This window comes from Urocitellus parryii, chromosome 4 (assembly GCF_045843805.1).
Source record: "Urocitellus parryii isolate mUroPar1 chromosome 4, mUroPar1.hap1, whole genome shotgun sequence".
In the NCBI taxonomy this organism is placed as follows: Eukaryota; Metazoa; Chordata; class Mammalia; order Rodentia; family Sciuridae; genus Urocitellus; species Urocitellus parryii.
The window spans coordinates 168266505-168289006 of record NC_135534.1 but is presented as its reverse complement, the minus strand read 5'-3'; the positions used below and the strand labels follow the sequence as shown (position 1 = coordinate 168289006).

The 22502-nt window shown below is 38.2% G+C and overlaps 1 protein-coding gene across 1 annotated transcript; it reads left to right on the top strand.

The window, feature by feature from the left end:
* Window positions 1-7296: 7296 nt before the first annotated feature.
* LOC113182143 (equatorin-like) lies at window positions 7297-21627 on the top strand. The gene is made up of 7 exons (XM_026387919.1): window positions 7297-7303; window positions 7539-7733; window positions 11114-11200; window positions 13676-13720; window positions 14668-14727; window positions 16998-17151; window positions 21336-21627. Exons 1-7 carry the CDS (start codon window positions 7297-7299, stop codon window positions 21625-21627), a joined length of 840 nt encoding a protein of 279 aa, XP_026243704.1.
* The last annotated feature ends 875 nt before the right edge of the window (window positions 21628-22502 follow it).

Here is a 22502-nt window from a genome sequence, read left to right as displayed (position 1 = left end):
AGAAGTGGGAGGTGGGAGAACCAGGGGAAATTCTGGGGAGTGATATTGGTCAAATCATATTGTTATATTGTGTATATGTATTAATATGTCACAACAAATCCCAGCATTATGTACAACTATAATGTACCATTAAAAAATGTGGGGAAAAAAAAGAAGAAAGGACTTGGAACAGAGCAGATGAGTATGCTAAGTGCCTTATCAGGAATTAGAAAGGCATTTTAGGGGAAAGAAAGGCTCAGAATTTATTTACTGAGGATTAATTTGGTGCCAAGCACTGTGCTTGACTCTGGATGTATTATGTCTCATCCCATCTTTGTAACATTTATGGAGGGAAGTATTGGTGACAGTTCACTAGTCTGTGAAAGTAGAATCTGGGTACTGATTGCATCCTGGAACAGTGGTAGCTCACGCAGGGGAAATCCCTGTCCTCATGTAGAGCTATGCATCATGCATTTTATTTAGAGTATATAAACTAATTCTCGTCACAATCCTAGGAAGCAGGTCCTGTTACTATTTCCATTTTACAGGTGAGGATATTGAGGGTTCGGGGTAAGAGTCTTACCCAAGGTCATATAGCTGGTTAGTGGTGGAGCTGGGATACATACCCTAACAGTTTATCTCCAGAGCTTCTTAATCACTGTGTTATACATACATACATACATACACACACACACACACACACACACACACACACACACACACACAGATTATTCTTCCTTTCAGCTTGTTTGCTTGTTAAGCTGATGACACAGCTTCTTACACCATGAAGATCATAAAATAAATTACCCCTCAAAAGCCCACAAAGCTTGGGAAGCAAAGATGAGGAAATTTCACAAGGTGTAGTGAATCCCTCCTTCACAGTATAAAAAAAAAAGGTGAGCCTGATAAAAAAGTTACTGAAACTTAAAATCATTGAGGGAGAGGAACATGTGGGCTCATTGCTCCTGTTGCAGAGGTTGGTAACCAAGCAAGCCAGGAGGGAAGCTCAGCCCCTACACGCTCTATACAGTCAAGAGTCCAGGGGAGCTCTTGCCCCTTTGGTCCCTATCAGAAGGGTTCATGTCACCCAAGGGCCCCACAAAACAGTCTTGTTCCTAGCTAGACTATTGCCTTCCAGGGAAGACTATTAGATATTGAGGAGAGAAAGTAAAGATTTTTCTCCTCAGATCTGGTTGTGCAAATATTCAAAACTGGAAAACGTGGAAAAATCCAACCTGACTCAGTTAACATTTTCACCCCTGCTGTGGCTGAGGACTCTTCCAAGGCTCTTAGTCAGTTATAGTAATCTATCGGCAAATGCTAGAATTCCACAGGTTTCACAATTTTTATGGTCAAATAAGCTTGTAATATTTTTCGCAAAACATTAGGAAAAGATTTCCTACTAGAGAACTTTTGAAACTTTGGAGGCTCTCACATGCACCATTACTGTCTAATAGAAGCATACATGTCAAGAGAAGTGTTTTCCAAACTAGCTAATTGTGGAAGCTTTTTACTACAGTTGATGGAACACACTTTGGGAATACCATTGTTATGGTTTAAAGTAAGGTGTTCCCCAAAACTCATGTGTCAGACAATGCAACAGGGTTTAGAGGTAAAATTATTAGATTGTGACAGCCTTAACCTAATCAGTATATTGATCACTGATAGGGATTAACTAGGTGGTAGCTATAGGCAGGTAGGGTGTAGCTGTGGGTCATTGGGGGTGTGCCTTTAGAGTATATATTTTGTACCTGGCAAGTGGAGTCTCTCTCTCTGCTTCCTGGTGGCCATGTCCAGAGCCACTACCTTCCCCTGCCACACTTTCACCATGATATTCTGCCACACCTTTGACCCAGAGCAGTAGAGCCAGCCATCTGTGAACTGAGAAACTCTGAAAGCATGAGACCCAAAATGAACTTTTCCTCCTCTGAAATTGTTCTTATTAGGTCTTTTGGTCACAGCAGTACAAAGGCTGACTTAAATAATAATCTTCATTGGATTTCTGTAGAATCAGGAATAATGAATCTTACCCTCATGTATGGATGGATCCCAAATGATATTCTTTGTTTTTAAAAAATATTTGTTTATAAACAGTCAAATTCCATATAGTAACCATAATAATTATATGAATTTTTCTCAAGATGCAGTGAGAGGGCTGGCTACCTGTCTCAAAATCCCAGGGGTGCTAGTTAAAGAGGTAGGTTTTTGGAGGGAACGATAGCCAGCGTCTCTTTGCAGGATTCTTTCTTCCCATGGGAATCCAAGCCATCCCAAAACTTACAATCTCAGATAATTAGCAAATAACAAAGCACAAATACTCAAAAATATATTTACAGGAAATGAAGCCCCTTATATATCTAGTCCACATGGGTTCTGGAAGTAGACAAAAGGAAAATGGCTCTGGTGGTTTATTTAAGGGGGTCCATCAAAGACAGGGATAAGGTTTCAAGGAGGAGTCTTGCTTTATGATGTCTTGCAGTCAGCAGGTTGACTGACATCTTGGCAGATCATACCCATCTCAGGTGCAGTGTGGGATCTTTGGCAGACCTTGAAGGAGAAGTTCACCTGCATCAGGTGGTCAATCCCTGTGGGGGTTGCCACAGGAAGTTCCCAATGCCACTTATCCCCTCAGGAGGCTACTGTGACAGTCCACACACAGCCCACAGGTGGCTGGTGATAGCAGGTTGCTGGGCCTTGCTCAAGAATTACTAAATCAGAATCCAGAGAGTGAGATTTAGAAATTTGCATTTATTAGAGCACCTAATGCACTCCCTTGACTTTGACCACTGTAGGCCTTATTTATATCCATCTTTGAGTGCCACTGTATCAGTTCTGTATGGCTAAGTAATAAGTCATGATAGATTTATTGGCCTAAAACAATACAGATTTAGTATCTCATAGCTTTTGGAATTGAGGAATCTGGCCATGATGTAGGTGTACCCTGTTTCAGGATCTCTTACAGGGGCTACAATGAAGGTATCATCTGGGAAAGGATTCATTTCTAAACCCATGTAGCTGTTGGCAGGATTCCGAGGGCTATTGGACTGAGAGCCTCAGCTGCTTATTAGCTAATGGCTCTGGGGAACACTCTTTGTCTTGCCACATGGATCTGCCCAAATGGCAGTTTACTTGACCAAAGTCAGCAAAGGGGATAATCCATTTATAAAATGCAAGTTATGATCTGGTTTGATGCAGTCATAAAAGTGGCATCCCATCACTGTTGCCATGCTCTAGTGGTTAGAAGCAAGTTACATGTTTCACTCATGCTTACAAAGAGGAAATTATCACAAAAGCAAGAGTAACTAGGAGAGGATCATGAGGGGCCATCTTGGAATCTGTTTTTAGAGTCAGTGGATGGTTGCAGGGCTGTTAGCCGCTAAGTATCATCTCCAGGTGATTTAGGCAACATGAGAATGGTTTCAGAATGAGAGAAATACTGTTACTGCTTTGTATTCTAGTTTCAAGCAGGGATTCAATATTCTAATTTAGCATACATAATAAAAGATGAGAATCCAGAAGGCACTATAAATTCCTGACAATGCGACAAAGAAAGAAAAGAGATGACATTCTATTCAAAAGAGGCTCCTTGGATTTTACTAAAATATTTTTGGTCTTTGAAAATAAAATCCTGTATGATATGTAACTTGACCATTTTGATGAAACAGAGTTCATTAGTAGTTTTATAAAATTATAAGGTTGAAGCGCTAATCATTTATTTAGTCACTTATTCTATTTTATGCAGTGTGTGAACTTATTATTTGGATTTAAGGAAAATAATATTCAAAGTAATGTTTTAAGCAAGGCCTTGTGGTTTATGTTCATGGGCCACAACAACTAATTAAGATCTTGTAGAATTTATCTGCATTTAATGAACTTCGTTCAAGGTAAGGATGACTAAGTCAACATTCTTTGAAAATATGTTTTGAAGTATTCTGTAACATTGTTTTATTTCTGAAATTGTGTATGTCTTCAACTTCATTGCCTATTCTACTGACATGCTCTGCTTCTTAATAAAAGGGTATATAAGCTGAGTGTGATGGCACACACCTGTAATGTCTGCTACTATGGAGGCTGAGGCAGGAGGATTGCAACTTTAAGCTATCCTCAACAATTTAGTGAGAACCTGTCTCAAAACTCAAAACTTTTAAAACAGCTGGATATGTAGATCAGTGGTACAGCACCCCTGAATTCAATCCTCAGTATACATATATTTTTTAAAAAAGGATATGTGAAAATCTTACTACTCCTAATCATTACATACATGGAAAGTTTAGTAAGTAAATTCAACCCCAAAAAAATGAAAATCTGGCCACTCTTAGTCCATATGTACTTGGCAAATTCAGATAAGTTCAACCCAATAGATATTCAACCCAATAGATATTTAAAGAATCCACTTTCTGTGAAATTTAATTTTCCAAATTTCCAGTTTAGCAAATTCAGAGTCAGAGAAAATAATTAGTTCATGATCGTATGGATAAAAGTAATGGAGCTGAACTCAAATATAAGCCATCTTACTCTGAGCCCTATGATCTTGTAGAAGAAGATACAAAAATAAGAGGGGGTTTATAATACAGATGTGTTCAAGAAATAAGAAATCATACATAAAATAAATCAAGTCATAGGTAATATAATCCAATAACATTCTTGGCACTAACAATGCAGGCTTCTTAAGGTTTTTGTTAAAGAATTAAAATATTATTTAATATAAAGAAAATGAACACACTCCTGTAAAGGGAAGTTTCTAACATATTGACTATCTACTTTTATTGAAAAACTAATTACAGCCCAAAATTATAACCTTCAGGGAGGAAACATTCAATTTTTGTTTCCAAAATCTCTTCCCAGTAAGTAAATACATTTCTATATTGTATTAGTAGGTTAGAGCGGCCAGAGCAAAGTTCCACAAACTGAGTGTCTTAACCAGCACCAATGTATCATCTCATGGTTTGGGAGGCCTGAAGTCCTAGATCAAGTGTCTGCAGGTGGGTTTCTCCTGAAGACTGAGAGGCAGCACCTGTCCCAGGCCTCTCCCACCTTCTGGTGGCTTGCTGGCCATCTGGCTTTCCTTGGCTTCTGCTGCATCCCCTCGTCTCTGTCTTTATTTTATCTTCACATGACGTTCTCATTCTCTTTGTGTGTCCTTCTGTGCAAATCACACCCTGTTCATAAGAACACCACTTATGTTATTTTAGGGCCCCATACTACTGCAGGATGATCTCATCTTAACAAATTGTATCTGCAGCAACCACATCTCCAAGCATGGCCACATTTTGAAGTATGGGGGTTTGAGCTTCAACACAGGAATTTGGGAGCATACTATTGAGACATTTCAGAAGGAGGACGAATCAATGCACAGAGGAAAATTAGAATCCATATTCAAATTAACTGAAAGAGTTTCATGAAATCTAACATTATTTTTTTTTAGAGAGAGAGAGAGAGAAAGTGAGAGAGAGAGAGAGAATTTTTTAATATTTATTTTTTAGTTCTCGGTGGACACAACATCTTTGTTTTGTATGTGGTGCTGAGGATCAAACCCGGGCCGCACGCCTGCCAGGCGAGCGCGCTACCGCTCGAGCCATATCCCCAGCCCAAACGTTATTTTTAAAATAAGTCTAGCACAGTTGGGCTCTACCAAGGCAATTACCTGTGGAGAGCATTTGTCATATCAGCAAATAAAAATAACTGTCCTGGGACTAGAAGAGGACTCAGCAGAGAGAGGAATATATGGTGAAACGAGAAAATTCTCTTTTGTGTTCAAAAATGCAAAGCTGACTTTTGGCACTTGAGCGCTTCCTGAACTAAGCACTCATTGACCAAGCACTTGCACATCCTTGACAGATTTGGGGCACACAGTGGTTGACATGTCTCTGGCTAGCTCTGTCTCCTGGGTATCATCAGGTCCAGCTGGTGGTTCCATGAGATGCCACTCCTCCTCCTGTGAAATTCGGTGCTTTACCAGGCTTCCTCATGGCTGTGTCCTCCAAAGCCCTGTGGTGGTTTGTAGTCCCATGGGGTATGCTTGCTTTAGGTTTCTCTCTTATGTTGCAGACTGTTAGAAAGATACCAAAGGAAAGGCCTCCAAAGGTCTGCCAGCTCTTTATTCATTCACATTCTTTCCCCTCTCCCAGCTTTCACTTGACAATGAGCTAAAGGTTCCAAAAGAAAACCAGTGCTATACATGGATCCACTTGCCTTTGGTTGACTAAGGCTCCCGTGCTGAGGCTTGCTAGCCTGACATCTTTTCCCTTTGACAAGTCCTCTCTGCTTGTTCCTCGTCTTAGGCAATTGAACTCTGCTGAGTCCATTTCTCTAGGTCATGTTCAGGATAGAACCAAAGGTTGGACTTAATTTGTGAGCTTTCTCTGCACTGGAAAACTTTCAAGTCCTTTCACAGTCATCCTGCATTTTCCTGATGCTTGTGGTATTTTGATTATCACTGTCTCTTAGAGTTGAGAGGCTATGATGAACTATAGGTGAGCTTTTAATATCATGAAGAAAAATTGAGTTCATTTGCTTTCCTGTCTTTATGGCTTATTACTTGAGATAGTATATGAATAATCTATGGTAATATTATATCAATAATCCATGAAATATTACTATTTATTCCTGAGTACTCTTATGACCACTTAAATTTTATATTCATTTCTCAATCTGTATTGAGTCCAAGTAAAACATGGACTTTGTGAATAGAAATACATGAAACAAAACAAAGATATTTTATATAGGATCTAGGTTTAAGAATCCCCAAATGAGAGTTCCTTAAAATTTTCCCCAAGAATTATAGTTAAACAATCCGTAAACCAGAACTTGCAGGGCATTTGGATTGAATCTTGCTTTCTCTGACTAGTTTTTAGCACATATTTTGATTGCACTTACCCCAAAGAACATATTGTAATTGTATGAAAACCAAAATGGTCGCTTTTAGTTTTACTACATAGAATATCAATGATTCTTTAAAACCCAGAAACCAATAATTAACATTATTTCTTGAAACCATTATTTTATTAACTTTCAGAGAAACTCTCATAATGGTTTATTTGGAAAAAATATACTAAAACCCATTTTAGTGCCAAAGATGAAATAGTATGGAGATGGAGTCACAAAGCTCTGGGGAACGCTCCCCAGCATTCTGACTCCCACGGGCAGTGATATCATAATGTCCTACTTAGTCTTAAGACCTCCTGTGACACAGGAAGGAAGATCTGAGGAGAAGTCACAGATCGCTGGATAAATCACAACAATTTCCCAATGAGTTTTATATTTTTTATTTTTTTATCTGGGTTTTTTCCCTCAGGGATTAGCAACCTAAAATCGAACATGGAAGGTGAGTAGACCTTTCAAATATTACAGAATGGTAAATGTGAAGGATGACCCTTGACCATGGAACACTGGTATGTGGCAGCTTTGTACAGGATGGTGTAAAGTTTATTGGGGGACATGGCATTACTTAGATTTTAAATCACTTACTCAAATTGTTTATGAAACATTGAGGTGGAAAGCAGAAAGTTGCAAAGGAAAGCAACATATTTCTGATCCATGGCGTTTTGTATGTTTTTTAGAGCTTCCTGAAGTGAATTCTTCTGATGGAGATTATTATTATAAAGAAGATGAAAATATGGATAATAATATTTCCATAAGTGATGAAGGAAACAATGCTGAAAGTATTCCTTTTATACAACATGAAGAAGAAATACATATGGATACTACTCCTGCTAATGAGAAAACTGGCAATTATTACAAAGATATAAAACAATGTAAGACTTTTAAGTTAATAGCATTGTATAAAAAAAAGCTGCAACAACAATAGATTTTAACACCTTTGATTTACATTAACTCTCCTTTCTAAATGCCCATAATCTTTTGGTTGCCTACTTCTTAAATTCTGATTTACCATATAACTTTTCAGCATCTAAAATGAAATCCTTATTTTCCTACAGTTTATTTCCTGAGATGTTGAAACTTTAGCAGGGTTCTCCTGGAGATTATTCTAATGACTGTGGTTCATCACAGCATTGTGGCTACTTACCTCATTTGATGGTTAGTTAAGCAAAATGTATCCAAAGAGGTGTGTTGGTTCCATTAGGCTTGTAAAACAAAGTACCACAGTGAGTACTCATAGGCTCAAAACAGTGGAAATCTCTTCTCTCACAGTTCTGGAAGCTGGAAGTCCAAAATCCAAATATTAGTGGATCAAGTAAAGGCTCTCCCCAAAGCCATGAGGGGGAGGATCCTTCCTTTCTTCCAGCTTCTGCAGCCCAGGTGTGCCTTGGCTTGTGGCAGGAAGTCTCTCTTCAGTCTCTGCCTTACCCTCTTCACAGGGTGTTCTTCCTGTGCCTCTGTGTCCACACTTCCTCCTCCTTGTAAGGACATCAGCCACCTGAGTAAGAGCTCACGCCACTGCAGTTGTCTTCATCTTAATTACATCTGCAACAAAGCTGTTTCCAAATAAGGCCCCATTGTGAGGTACCAGGAGTTAAGACTTCAACATAAGCTTTTTTCGGAGGGGCTGGGAAGGGTGGACACAATTCAACCTATAAACAACATTACTCTAGATGTTTGAAAGTTCCATTGAAATTCAGTTTTATAACTCACTATTCCTTTATATGGATTTCCTTTCCGAAATTTGTTACAAGGTGTACTATTCTAAAAAGTAAAAAGTTCATAAGAAATTATTACTAAAACTAAAGACTAAGATCAAATTTAATTATTATGGGATCCTTATTAACATTAACCAAAGAACAACAGAAAAAATAATGAAAAGATATATATATGTGTGTGTGTGTGTGTGTGTGTGTGTGTGTGTGTGTATACATTCCAGTGCTTTCGAAATTATAATCAATAAGTTGTATTATTGTTTTCTCTTTTATTAATCAGTATCCCTCTTCTGTAGGTGAAAATACATCCCTAATCACAGAGGTGTGATAGCAGGAACAGAGGCAGGAGTAGTTCTAGGTGACCTCTGGAACACCTCTGCATATAGATATGCAGAACAGAAAAGTTCAAATACATCCTCTTCAGGATGTACCTCTTTCTGTACCAAACAGGATCTATAAATCAATTTGACAATTGGCAACTAATTGACAATTACTTTGATTTTAAAAACTCTGAAATTTTATACATAATATACACAAAACACAAATGAGCTTATACAAAGTACTTTTTTATTTTAATAAGTTTTGGCTCTTTTAACATCTACCTCATTATTTTTAATGGATACACAGTATTCAATAAAATGATGTTCATTAATATATCAATTATCTCATTAGAGAACACTTAGATTATGTTCAATTCCCCCTAATATTCTTGATTATATTTCTCTTTGGCTAAAAGCTATATACTGAAATTGTTGAATATAAATGTCTTATCTTTTAAAATATTGGTATTTATCCCAAATTGCTCTGCAAAAAATTATTCACCAGTTTACATCCCCCAAATTCTCCACAATGAATAGCAACAATTATAATATGTGAGTGTGACAAATATATTTTCTTTGCTTTTGTAATTTGCACTCTAATTATTTGTGTGATTGGTATTTTCCTTAATCCTTAGTGGGTATTTTTAATTTACACATCTGTGACTTAACCTGTTAGTATTTTGTCCATTTTTCTTAGTATCGATTTTCATTGATTTGCAAGGGCTTTTTCTATATATAGTATATTAATCTTGTTTCTATGATAAAAGTATTAACAATTTTCTCCCAGTCTACTGCTTATCTTCAAAATTGAGTATCATAGAGAAAATTTTGAGTTTTATAAAATCAATTCTGTTAATTCCCTTATAATTCCTGCATTTTCTGTCTTGCTTAGACAGGCTTTATCCAATCCAAGATGTTATATTTTCCTAACTTTTTATAATAATTTCCAACTTTTGTTTTTAACTTAAATCTAATGATTTTTTAATATGGCATAATATATGTTAAGACATACTTTTCAAAGAGAAGAGCTGATTATCTAACACTGATTCTCTCCTTATGTGAGTCTCATATTTAATATGATCCCATTGTCATGTGAAATTGGGTCCATTGTTGCTCTATTTATTGTTCTTTATCTGAATTCTCTGCACGAAAATACCAAAGTATTTCAATTTTTTAATTTTTCTAACTCATAATATGAATGTTGGCCTGTGATTTTTTCCCCATAGATCCACCTCAGAAATTTTATAACAAATTATGTATGTTAATGGTACTATCTTTTTCATGTTATGTGCTTAAAGAAATTAATACATTATGTAAATATTAAACATGCACATGTATTTATGTGCGCTCAAAATTTTCTGTCATCCATGATATTTTGGAAAGAAGAAACACATGTTTATATATGTTCAGTTTGCAATTTTGCCCTAAATTATTTTTACCCCTTGGTTGAGTGAATATGTTCATTAGCTTTGAACTGTAACCAACCTGACAATGACACTTAGGATAGCATTCTTTATGTTCATGGGTAAATGGAAGTATATGTGGGAGACCTTATTTGTTGTTGATCCACTTGGTTTTTAAGCTGAAGTGTTTCATAGTCTCACAGAAGATACAAATGAATGTTTCTTCCTTGTTTTTTGAAAAATCAGTACAAACAATGATTATATTGCACGTGTACAAATTTATTTTGGCATCTCTTCTGTACCAACATATTTTTTTCCAAGAATTTCCTCAATAATTGTTTCTTAAAGACATTCAGCTTAAGCATACTAGTTTGGCTTTTTTTCACATGAATTTTCTGTTTGACCCTGGCCCACTTTCATTTTGTTTTTGTTTTTTGCAATTCTTGGGATTGAACGCAGGGCCTTGTAAATGTGAAGCAGGTGCTCTATCACTGAGCTAATTTTCCATTCCTGTTTGATTTATGTTGAAACACGATCTCATTAAGTAGCACATGTTGACCTCAAAATGTAATTCTCACACCTCAGTCTCCCAAGTAGCTGGGATTCCTGCAGTGTATTACTGTGCCTTGTGTATTCCTCCCCTCATCCATCCTTCCTTCCTTTCTTACTATCTTTCTTGAAGATGAAAAATGACTCAAATATTTTATAATTTTTTAAAATTAGTGAATGTGTTTTAAAGAAAAAATTCCTGTGAGAAAAAATTTAATGAATAAGTGACTTATCTGTTTGCTGAAGACTTTTGATTTTATGTTTTCAGACGTGTTCACCACAAAAAATCCAAATGGTACAGAATCTGAAATAAATGTCACAGCAACAACCGGTCTGAGATTTGCTGTAAAGCACCGTAAGTCCTGAAAGGCACTGTTGAACATGTGAAAGCTCTTAAAGCACCACAAGACACTGGTGTGTAGGAAAGAAGTCTTTGTTCCTAAACAGACTAAAATTCTCCCTCTAAAGTAGATGCTATGATGCAGGGATCCAGTTCCTTCTGGGTTATCCTTTAGGTTTTTCTCATTCTTCCTCCCACTCTATATCCTTGAGGCTCAGGTCCATTGCCCTGAAAATTTCAAAAGGCAGAGATGCTCTTACAATTCTAAACCTCATATTTTGGGTCTGCAGGGAAAGGCAAATCAAATAAATGAATTGAGGATTCTAGGAAATGATGCAACTTTCTTCAACCTACATTTTTGCTCCTTTCTACTTTGTAGACCTTCAAAACCCTTCAACAGAGAGGAGAGAAGGATCCTGGCTATGGCAGTTTCAACACTGGGAAAACCCAGACTGAAAAATGCCCAATTATAATTAGGCATTGGCAATCATGGAATATTTCTGAGTAATTCCAAATTCTTTGTGAGACAGTGACATATCTGAGGCAAACATTAATTAGATACTCCCTTATAGGAATCTGGCTTGTGCATAGCAAACATCTTGAAGTATGTGGGATAAGAACCAGATACCCAGCTCTCAAGCAGTGCAGGTACCTCACAACTTCAGGATGTGTGCTACTGAGAGCCACAGGCAACAAGAAAAAGCTATCCAAAACTAAATTGTATCCCCACAATCCAGGCCCCCAAGGGACTGTCACAAAAGTTGGATAGGGATAAGGAATTCCTGCAGTGTTCAAGGGGATTGTGACAGAGGAGACACTCTGTCATGGGAGGGATGCCCTAGAGGAGAGTCCCTGGAGGCAATGGAGATCTCCCTGATAACTTTGAAGATCACTGGCTGAAATAGAGTCCCTAATGCTGGCAGAGAAAGGGAATGAGCTGGTGCCACCAGATGCTCCTCTCCCAAGAAGAAAATGATTGTCTAGCAGAGTTTAAAGATTCCTTACCATTCATTTGAGTCTCCCCTGAGTCAGCATCAACTCTAGTAATGGGTTTCCCTTTCCATCCTTCCTTGTCAGCAGGATACCTGAAAGGGGTTTGTGGGCTCAGTCTAGATTCATTCTGCCTCTCTGTTCAACTCCCCACTCCTGGGAAGGTCTGAACTCCATATGGAACTTGCACTGGCTCCTGCATTCAGCAGTTAACTAGGATTGCCAACTACATGGGGGAAATGGGCCTCCAGTCTCAATTGTTCCCACACCTGTCTCAGTGATGTACCTCCAGACAGACACATTATAGACTGAGATGGGTGCTGAATGAGGCCTGCCGATCCAATGTGCAATCCCAAATCCTTACATTCCAAACTGTTTCCAATTGACAAGGACACTCTTGGTGCCTCCTCTTCATGTCATCACATTGAACAACAACCAGGCTGCTCTGGACTGCAGCTGTTATTTTAAGGTTGTGCCTTGACCTTTGAAACCAAGTGTCTTAGCCAGTGATCTCCCAGACCTCCAGAGGAGCCTGGCCCCCTGTGCCTTGCTTTTTCTCTCTCTCAAGTTATAGGCATGTTAACCTCGCCTCAGACAGCCCATCATCCCCAAATCTTATTCTTCAGTGCCTGGTCCTTTCTCCTCTGTAAGTCATTTCAGGAAAACTTCATCTTTCTCTTCCATCTCTTCTCTCTCCTTGTCTGTGTTGTATTTTTCCTTCAAAATATGCTTAATATCGTAGTTGTTTATCCAATATTTTCATATATTGATAATTCTTTATCTCTCTTCCTAGGTAAAATTGCCAGGATAACAACTGAAGAAAAACACTTTCGTCGCAAAAGGCCAAGTATTAAAACTACTATATTGTATTCATATCTGGATCATGTCATATAATTTAAAATTATAATATTCACCACTCTGAGCATTATGTAAAGGAATAGCATGCTTAAAGAATTTATACTACTACATTTTAAAGTCACTATAAAATCTTTTAAGTGGTAAATGTCTTGAGTCAAATTTCAGATGTTTCTCGCAAGGAGTAGGTACTGGGATTTTTATAAATTTTATTTTCAAAAAGTGTTATGTTTGTATCTACATAAATTACATACTGCTAAATGAATGTATATTTATATTGTATAAAAGAAAACATTTACCAACTTAAAATATTTACATATATATCTGAGTTTTTATTTATATACATATCAATGTATTAGATATATTTAAATGTAACTTAATAATAATGTAAAAATCTACCTGCTTGAGGAATAATATATATATGATAGAGTCAATGATACAGGCTTCCTAAATTATTAAAGGAAAAGGGATTGTGAGTGAAAGTTTACAAAATCAACACCACCACTTTACTTTTCTGCCAAGATTATTGTTCCTTAAGAAATATTTGTAAAATCATAACAATACAGGATAGGTCTACTCTAAAGTCTTGAACTAGGTGTCTAATTTAAGACAATGTATTCTTACTTATCATTTTTTTCCCTACAGAAACAACTCCAAATGTTCCAGATTTTTGGACAATGTTAGCTAGAGGTAAATTCATATCATGGGCAGCTGGGAAAAAAGATTTGGTTCTCTAAAATCTTGTATAGGAAAGCCATGATTAGTCTAAATACGTACAGTGATAAGAATAAGTCAATGTTTGGTTACCATAGGTAATAGCAGATGCCAAACAAACCCAGAGAGAGGTGCTAAAGAGAGTTTTTAATCCACTCCCCCAAAGGCTTATTCTCATATAGATGTTAAAATCTAGTTATTCAATTTAATTCATGATTAAAACTTTTAAATAAGGTTCTTGCACAATATAGGTCCTCTAGTGTTTGCAACAGGGTGCACATAAACATACAGAGAAGCTTGTAAACATGTAAAATATTTATCAAGATATATACATGCACAAATTTATATGTATCATAAATATATATGCACACCTGTCCAAATCAGAATATGCATGTATAAATAAATGTATGTATGTGCACATGTAGTTATGTATATATACATGTACCACACAGATATACATGCATGCTAAATGTGAAATATATACAATATTCAGTCAATCCTCACTGTTTGTGCATTCTGTATTTATACTCTGTATCATCTACTCACCATGATACCTTTGTCACTCAAAATCAATGCTTTCAGAATCTTCAAGGCCATTTAGACATCAGCAGAACTTCATATATTTTTAATGTCCTGATAAGTACACTCAGTCATCCCTTCAGCTGGCCCCCAAGTGTGGTGTTAAACTAGCTGGTTAATTTTCTTTAATGCAAGAAGGCAGTGATGTGTCTAATGGAGAAAATGTATGTGGTGGGTAAGCTTTCTTCAAGCCAGAGTTATTCTGCTGTTTACTGTGCAGAACATAATTACCATGAATATTGAGAACAGGACCTACATCCTCTGTAAATACATGATCATACACATATATTAATTTTACCTAGAGAATGTTATTTGCCATGACCATCAATTTATTGTTTTAACAGCTATAAATGGAACAACAGTGAGCATGGATGATAGAGATCAATTATTTCAACCAATTCCAGGTAAGAAGAGTACTTCAGTTAATAGATACATAAATACTCACGTTTATTGTCCCTTGGTGATACTATTTTCCTAGTAAAGTGTAGTGCAGGCAGGAGGGTGTCCTGGTGGCCAACATCACATGAAAGAGGACATTTCCTGTTTTAGAAGAGTAATGATTCCTGAATATTCTTCTTCAGTTACAAATTTGCAGACGAATGCTTCATAGCTTCTATTCCTGACCCAGAGAAACAAAATAGAGTAGTAGGTGAGTGGAAATACAGAGAAGGCAGTCTTTAAAAAAAAAAAAAGAAGAAAAGAAAGAAAGAAAAAGAAAAGCTTTAATTGCAGAGGAATTTTAGGATTAGGGAAAAATTTAACTTAAAGTACATAGGGGTCCCACATCCTACGCCTCTTTATTTTCCCCTATTATTAACATCTTGCATGGGTGTGTCACATTTGTTTTAATTTATGAAATAAGAGTATGATTGGCTAAAGTCCATAGTTTACATTAAGGTTCACACTTTGTATTTTACAGTTCTTTGGGTTTTGAATAATGCATAATTTCATGTGCCCATCATCAAAATATAATACACACGTTAGCTTTGTAAGAAACTACCAAACTGTCCTCCAGAGTGGCTGTACTACGGCACAACTCTCACCAGTAATGAATGTGAGTTCCTGTTGCTGAATACACTTTACCTTAATGGAGTAATTGCATTTTTAAAACAACTCCTAATTTGAATGGACACTTTCATGAAAAAGCAATGTGTTAATTTTCCCCAAAATGCCTGTCCTACAAAAAATGATGGAAAAAGAAATATATCTGGTGATATATCCAAGACCTGTCACCCCAGTTCTGTACTGAATTATTTGAAGAATGTCGCCATTTGCCTTGTGGTACTTCAAGAAAATGGAGTGAGTCTTTTTTGTTTTGAAATGCTATCCACAGGGATCACTAATGCTGGGTCATTTTAGAAACGCTTTGTTGTTTCTTTAACTGAAGTGATTAAATGTGGCTTGATTGATTTTCTGTCACTTGCTGAGCACACAAAGGGTATTCTGGTGCTTTAGCTGCATTATTATGTCAATCCTCACAGCAACTCCATGAAGTTGGATTTATTTCCATTTTATAGAGAAAGAAACTGAGGCTAAGAGCAAAAACCTGCCCACACCTGTAACTGGCTATTTCAGTGATTAGGAATTCCAAACTCTTCTCTGGTTCTGACCATGACCTTGATAAATGCACTATGAACAAGCCTCTTTAGAATGACTCTTTAAGGAGGCAGAAAAGCAACTTAGGAGAATTTTCCATTTTAACAATTTGTTGGATTATTCTCCAAACAATTGGTCTCAGAGTCAGCTAACAGCCATTGACTGCTCTCTACATCTCCTTCCACAGGGAAGAAGATCACACTTTGACCATTTTAAGTTTTATCAGAGAGCTCAGACATGGGAATTTGTTATTGCTTATTAACTATTACATAAAAGAAAGATCTTTGGACCATTTGGAATGGAGGTGGGAGGAACTGTGAAAAAAGAAAGTGATAACCAAGTTTATTAAGTCAGATGAATATTCAGGAAAAGGTCAGATCTGTCAGTAAAGAGTCATTTTGTATTACTAGTTTTAATAACTTTCTTCATGTCTCTGGATCCAGGCATCACTTTTTGATTTAACTTATTTTTAAGAGTTAAAAAATGTTTGCAATTCTCGATGCAATGTCAAGTACACTAGATTTAGTCATCTCAGTAATTAAAGGCAAGCTTAGCCCTTTAACCTCATGGAGAGAGCCTGCACACACCATCCTTTTATTTCAAAGAACAACCAGTACATGTTGCAACAACAGAACATCACCCTTTTCTTCACACTAGTGCCTTGTGTGTATATTGATCATATTAATAGTCATCTCTACAGAGATGATCAATTACTTTAACTGGTTTCTAGGAAAGTCAGGGAGAAAGTCTGCTACATACACATTTTGACATCTGGTAACCTGGGTTTAAAGTCAGACTCTGCCACTTACTAGCTGTGTGCAAGGAGAAAATTCATGAACTGCTGAGATCCTGTAAAATGGAGCTAAGGACAGCTCCTCCAAGAGTGCTGTGAAGGGTAAAGAGGAAGGAGTGCTTGGCATGGGAAGTAGCCTTCTCTCTGCATTGCCTGTGGTAGGAGAATGAGCAGTGGACACTGAGGGTGGCATGGGGCTTCTCTGCATCTTCTACCAACCTCAATCTCCAGGAAAACATCAAGAATCCACTCTTCTCCATTGCCTTTTTTTTCCTTTCCTGTCAGAATCTGATGTCAACACTACAAAAATAAGCAAATCAGACGATCTAGAGGATATCAAGATCAAATTAATGCTGGGTATCTCATTGATGACCCTTTTCCTATTTGTCGCTCTCTTGGCATTCTGTAGTGCCACACTGTACAAACTGAAGCAGCTAAGGTAAGCCCACCAACCTCTGCAGTGTTTATAACCGATGCATGCTGTCAAGCTCAGTCCCTCCTGTCCTGGGTAAATTGATAGCATATTGTAATGCCTGAATAATGGAGCTGTCAGTCTTTCAGTGTGACTCCATTTCCTCTATTCCCAAGGAGCATGGGGCCATCTCAGGCATCATCCTGAACTTGAACTTTTCCCCAATATTTTAAATTGTCAGCCATAGGGATGAAAAGAAAGCAAGGAACTGAGAGATGGGCGAGCAAGAAATGAAAGACGGAGACCAGGCAGAGATACATAGGAGAATTTGTCAGAGCTGACAAATAAAGGCCATCTCTCCATAGATGGAGACAGGCAACACAGGCTTGAGTTCTGGGACTTTTATGGGGCACGTTCAGGGAGGAGAGCCAGGTGGGTCATAATATAGGAGGTTAAGGGTGGGGTTGATATGAAGGAGTGGTGAGCCTTTCTCAGCAAGTCCCTTTGGGTCGGAAAGAGAAATTTTTCTTAAAATAGCAGCTATCACTTAAAATGACCATCCAGAATCTAAGCAAGGAACTTACAAGGAATATATATTTTCCCTTAATAGCAGATCTTCTTAGGGCCTAACATTTTTCATCAAAGCAAGCCTTACCTGATACTCTTAGGAAAAGCAGATCCTCTGTCTCATTTATACTTTGAAGTTTATCCATTTGTTCTTTCTCATAAAAAAAAAAAATCAACTAAAACCTGGGGCTGGAGTTGTAGCTCAGTGGCAGAGCACTTGCCTTGAAAGCCTGGGGCACTGGGTTCGATCCTTAGCTCCACATAAAAATAAATAAATAAAGATGTTGTGTCCATCTATAACTAAAATTTAAAAAAAAATCAACTAAAACCTGAATAAGGGGCTTGTTTTTTAAATTTTCATTTATACAGTGTGACCGATTATTTTCAAAAATCCTAATAGAATTGCTTCATGTTCACAGTTAACAGTAATTCTTTTGATTGTTGTATTCTTAACAAATCATATTGAAAGACCTAAGCAACCTCATTTTACTTGGGACCTCATTTTGCTCTGAAACTTAACCCCTGACCTACTGCAGTCCTAAAGTCAGGAAATACCCACAGAAAGCTCTGTGCAAACAGTTCTCTCGAAAAAAAGCCACAGACAGTGATTGCCTAAGATAGGCCAAGATATCGAAATATCTGAAATTCCAGATGCCCCCCCCCCACCTAGGTGGGGTGACCAATATCTAAACCAGAAGCCCTTCAGCTTGGCATGTATCCCCTTGGGACACCCTCATGGTTTAAACCAATCATTTTTAAGAGCATCAACCCCTTGAACTAACCAATAATCCTTTCCAGCTTCTTTCCCGCCACTTGATAGGCTAATCATGTTTTAGAGTTGTTTTATCGTTTTCCTGCAGTGTGTGATGATTTGCTAAGAGATGCTATGATGTATGTGAAGTCCCTGCCTTCCCCAAAGAGTGTATAAAACTGCTGCAAACCCTGGGCTCAGGGCCTCTCAGCATCACCAGCTGTTGTGTGCACAGAGGACCTAGCTAGCTCGCAATAAACACCTCTTTGCTGCTTACATGGATCTTGGTCTCTGGTGGTCTTTTGGGGGGTCCAGAACTCAAGCATATCATTGGGGGCTCGTCCAGGATCCCCCTTATAAGCCTACCCAGAGGTCTCGATAGACAGGTGATGAAAACCCAGCCGGTAAATTAAGGCATTGCCGATGTGTAATTTTCTGTACTCTGGTTGCCTGCAGTTTGGGGTTCTGTATTTTCTGGTCGGCAAAAGGTCCTGGTGGACGCACTATAGGGCCGCTGACGGGGGATTGTGGGAGACGTCCCTAGCCCCTTCTGGGTTCTGAATGGATCGCCCTTTACTAAAGGCGTCTGTATTTTGTAGCTGACAGATCCTCCATCTGCCTCCGCTTTTAGTTTCAGTTTAGCAATCCACACAGCCCTGTGCATTCTGTGTTATCTGTGTTTCTATTGTCCTGTCTGCCTCCACCTTGACACCCTGGCAAGGGAACTAATCCCCCTCAGAATTCTTGCAGGTCGTAAGCCACCAGGGGAGTCCAGTGGAAGATCTACTCTGCCTTCTGAAATCCTCTTTGAAACACTATGCGAGGCATTTGCTGTCTGTCTGTCTGTTATAATCTTGATTTGAGGAATAGTTGTAGCTGTTTTTCTCTTTCCACTTAGACATGGGACAAACTCAGACTACTCCTTTGACCGTACTGACTGACCATTTCACAGAAGATAGGGAAAGAGGACATAATTTGGGAATAAAGATAAAGGAAAGAAAGCTAGTTACTTTGGGGTAGGGTGGCCACCAGAGGGGACCTTTGACAAAAGTGCAGTCCTTCGAGTGAAGAACATGATTTTTCGCCTGAGAGGGACATCCATAACAGAACCCTTACATCTTAGGGTGGATGGACTTACTCGAGGACCCCCCTAATTGGCTAACTCCCTTTTTACATGTGGCACATGAGGCCGACATTTTTGTGGCAAAAGAGGTTGATTCTAGGCCACGAACCCCGGTACCTACCCAACCGTCAGCCCCCCTGTATCCAGTCCTCCAAGGGGGCGACGACCTGCTTCTCTCGGAATCTGCGCCCCCTCCCTATGTGCCCCTCCAACCAGCCGGATGAGGGGGGTGCAGAGGGAGGAGCAGGAAGAGCAGAGCAGACGGGGCACTGGAAAGACCAGCAGTGGGAACTCCAGGGGGAGCCCAACGCACCCTGTCCCCTGCCCAAGATCCTGACACCACTGTAATCTTGCCCCTCAGGGAGATAGGGCCCCCTGACAAGACCGAGAACCCTAGACTTCAGTATTGGCCCTTCTCCACTAGTGATTTATACAATTGGAAGAATCAAAACCCCCCATTACTCTGACAGCCCAAAGAGTTTAATCTCTCTCCTGGATAGTGTTATGTTTACTCACCAGCCTACCTGGGATGATTGCCCAAAATTGCTCCGCATCCTCTTCGCCACGGAAGAAAGGGAAAGATGATATGCTCGAATTCAGGACCCCGAAAAGACCACCAGAGACCAAGATCCATGTAAGCAGCAAAGAGGTGTTTATTGCGAGCTAGCTCGGTCCTCTGTGCACACAACAGCTGGTGATGCTGAGAGGCCCCAAGCCCAGGGTTTGCAGCAGTTTTATACACTCTTTGGGAAAGGCAGGGACTTCACATACATCATAGCATCTCTTAGCAAATCATCACACACCGCCAGGAAAATCATAAAACAACTCTAAAACATGATTAGCATATCAAGTGGCAGGAAAGAAGCTGGAAAGGATTATTGGTTAGTTCAAGGGGTTGATGCTCTTAAAAATGATTGGTTTAAACCATGAGGGTGTCCCAAGGGGGGTACATGCCAAGCTGAAGGGCTTCTGGTTTAGATATTGGTCACCCCACCTAGGTGGGGGGGCATCTGGAATTTCAGATATTTCGATATCTTGGCCTATCTTAGGCAGTCACTGTCTGTGGCTTTTTTCGAGAGAACTGTTTGCACAGAGCTTTCTGTGGGTATTTCCTGACTTTAGGACTGCAGTAGCTCAGGGGTTAAGTTTCAGAGCAAAATGAGGTCCCAAGTAAAATGTGGTTGCTTAGGTCTTTCACATATATTTCTTTAGTCCATTAAAACTCTGATGCTAAGTATTTAGTCCCTCTAATTCCATGTAATTTTACATGTTTCTTATTACTCTTTAATTAAAAAAATTTTTTTTCTTTTATTTAGTTGTACTGGTAATTCAATCCAGGGGCACTTTACCACTGAGCCATACCCCAGCCATTTTTATTTTGTATTTTGAGACAGAGTCTTGCTAAGTTGCCCAGGCTGGCTCCAAACTTGTTATCCTCCTGCCTCAGCCTCCCAAATAGCTGGAATTGCAAGCATACAGCACCATTTCCATCTTATTAAACCTCATTGTTTCAGTAAATAGGTTTCTACATTCTAGTCTTAAGGTTTAAAAATGCTTCATCTACATAGGCTTTAAATATAATAATATTACTATTAAAGAAAAGCTATATCATTTACATACTGTTATTAATGATCTAGTACATTAGACAATTATATTACAATTAAATTATATTTTATTTCTTATAAATAAAATATAATTGAATTATATTGAATTAGTTACAAATGTGCACAGTTAAACACAATTTTTGTTATCTGTTCTTTTTTTTTTCAGTTATAAAACTTATGACAGTCAATACTCCATCAACCCAGAGCTGGCAACCCTATCTTACTTTCATCCGTCAGAAGGTGTATCAGATACATCTTTTTCTAAGAGTGCAGAAGACAGCAGCACATATTTGTATGCCACTTCTCCAGAGCTGAAACCATCAAAAACAAGGATATCAAAATCTAAAACCGTAACAGATGTGGTTTCCACATGCTCAAATGATGCAGGCTTAATTGAGGCATCATGTTTACTAATTAACCGTGAAGAGTTGTGTGAGGACAGCCATGAAGAGAAATAGATAACTTTAATTCTTTTGTCATAAAAAAAAAGATCTTTGTGTCTCACATTAATGTCATCATTTTGAAATTGCTGAGACATTTAATTTGTTTTTCCATTTTATCAGACTGAGATCTGGGCTGCTCACCACTTGAAAACCAATTTTTATTTGGTGAGAGTTGGTTGAAATGAATCAGGTTTACTAGATGTCCAGCACTTTGAAAGATGGATGGGGCCTACTGTCCTCAAAGCTCCATCTTAGGGGATCCAGGGAATAAAGTACTTTTATAGGAAAGAAAAGGCAGGCAGGGGCAGAAATGTTGAATGAGGTCCTTTTTAAAAAACTACTCTTAGTTGTAAATGGGCACAATACCTTTATTTATTTTTATGTGATGTTGAGGATCAAACCTTTTGCCTCACTTGTGCTAAGCAAGTGCTCTACCATAGAGTTACAACCCCAGCCTGAGTGAGGTCTTTATTATCCAGGGCATGTGTTCTCTTTTTCCTTCTTCTCTGAAACATTGCAATGGACCTCAAACTCCTAGAGGCTAATCCTTATAACTCTTTTTAGACAAATGTTTCTTTTATGCAAATTAGTCCTTATAACTGTGTATATATGCTTTGCTTTCGTTGATGCATAGAATTAAAAGAACCAGGAGTGGCATTGTATATTTTCCTATTATCTGAAGGTAACCAGATGTTCTGGTCTCTGTAAATCTAAAAAAAAGATTATATAGCAGTTAACATCTTAACCCCATTTAGTTGGAGTTATTATTTAGAATTTAGAATGCCAGGGGAAAAAGATGAGATGTCAAAAGAATTAAAGAGGGGAAGATACCTTGCAAAAAAAAAAAAAAATCAGAGAGAGTAAGCAAAAGTAACTGTCAAGGACAACTC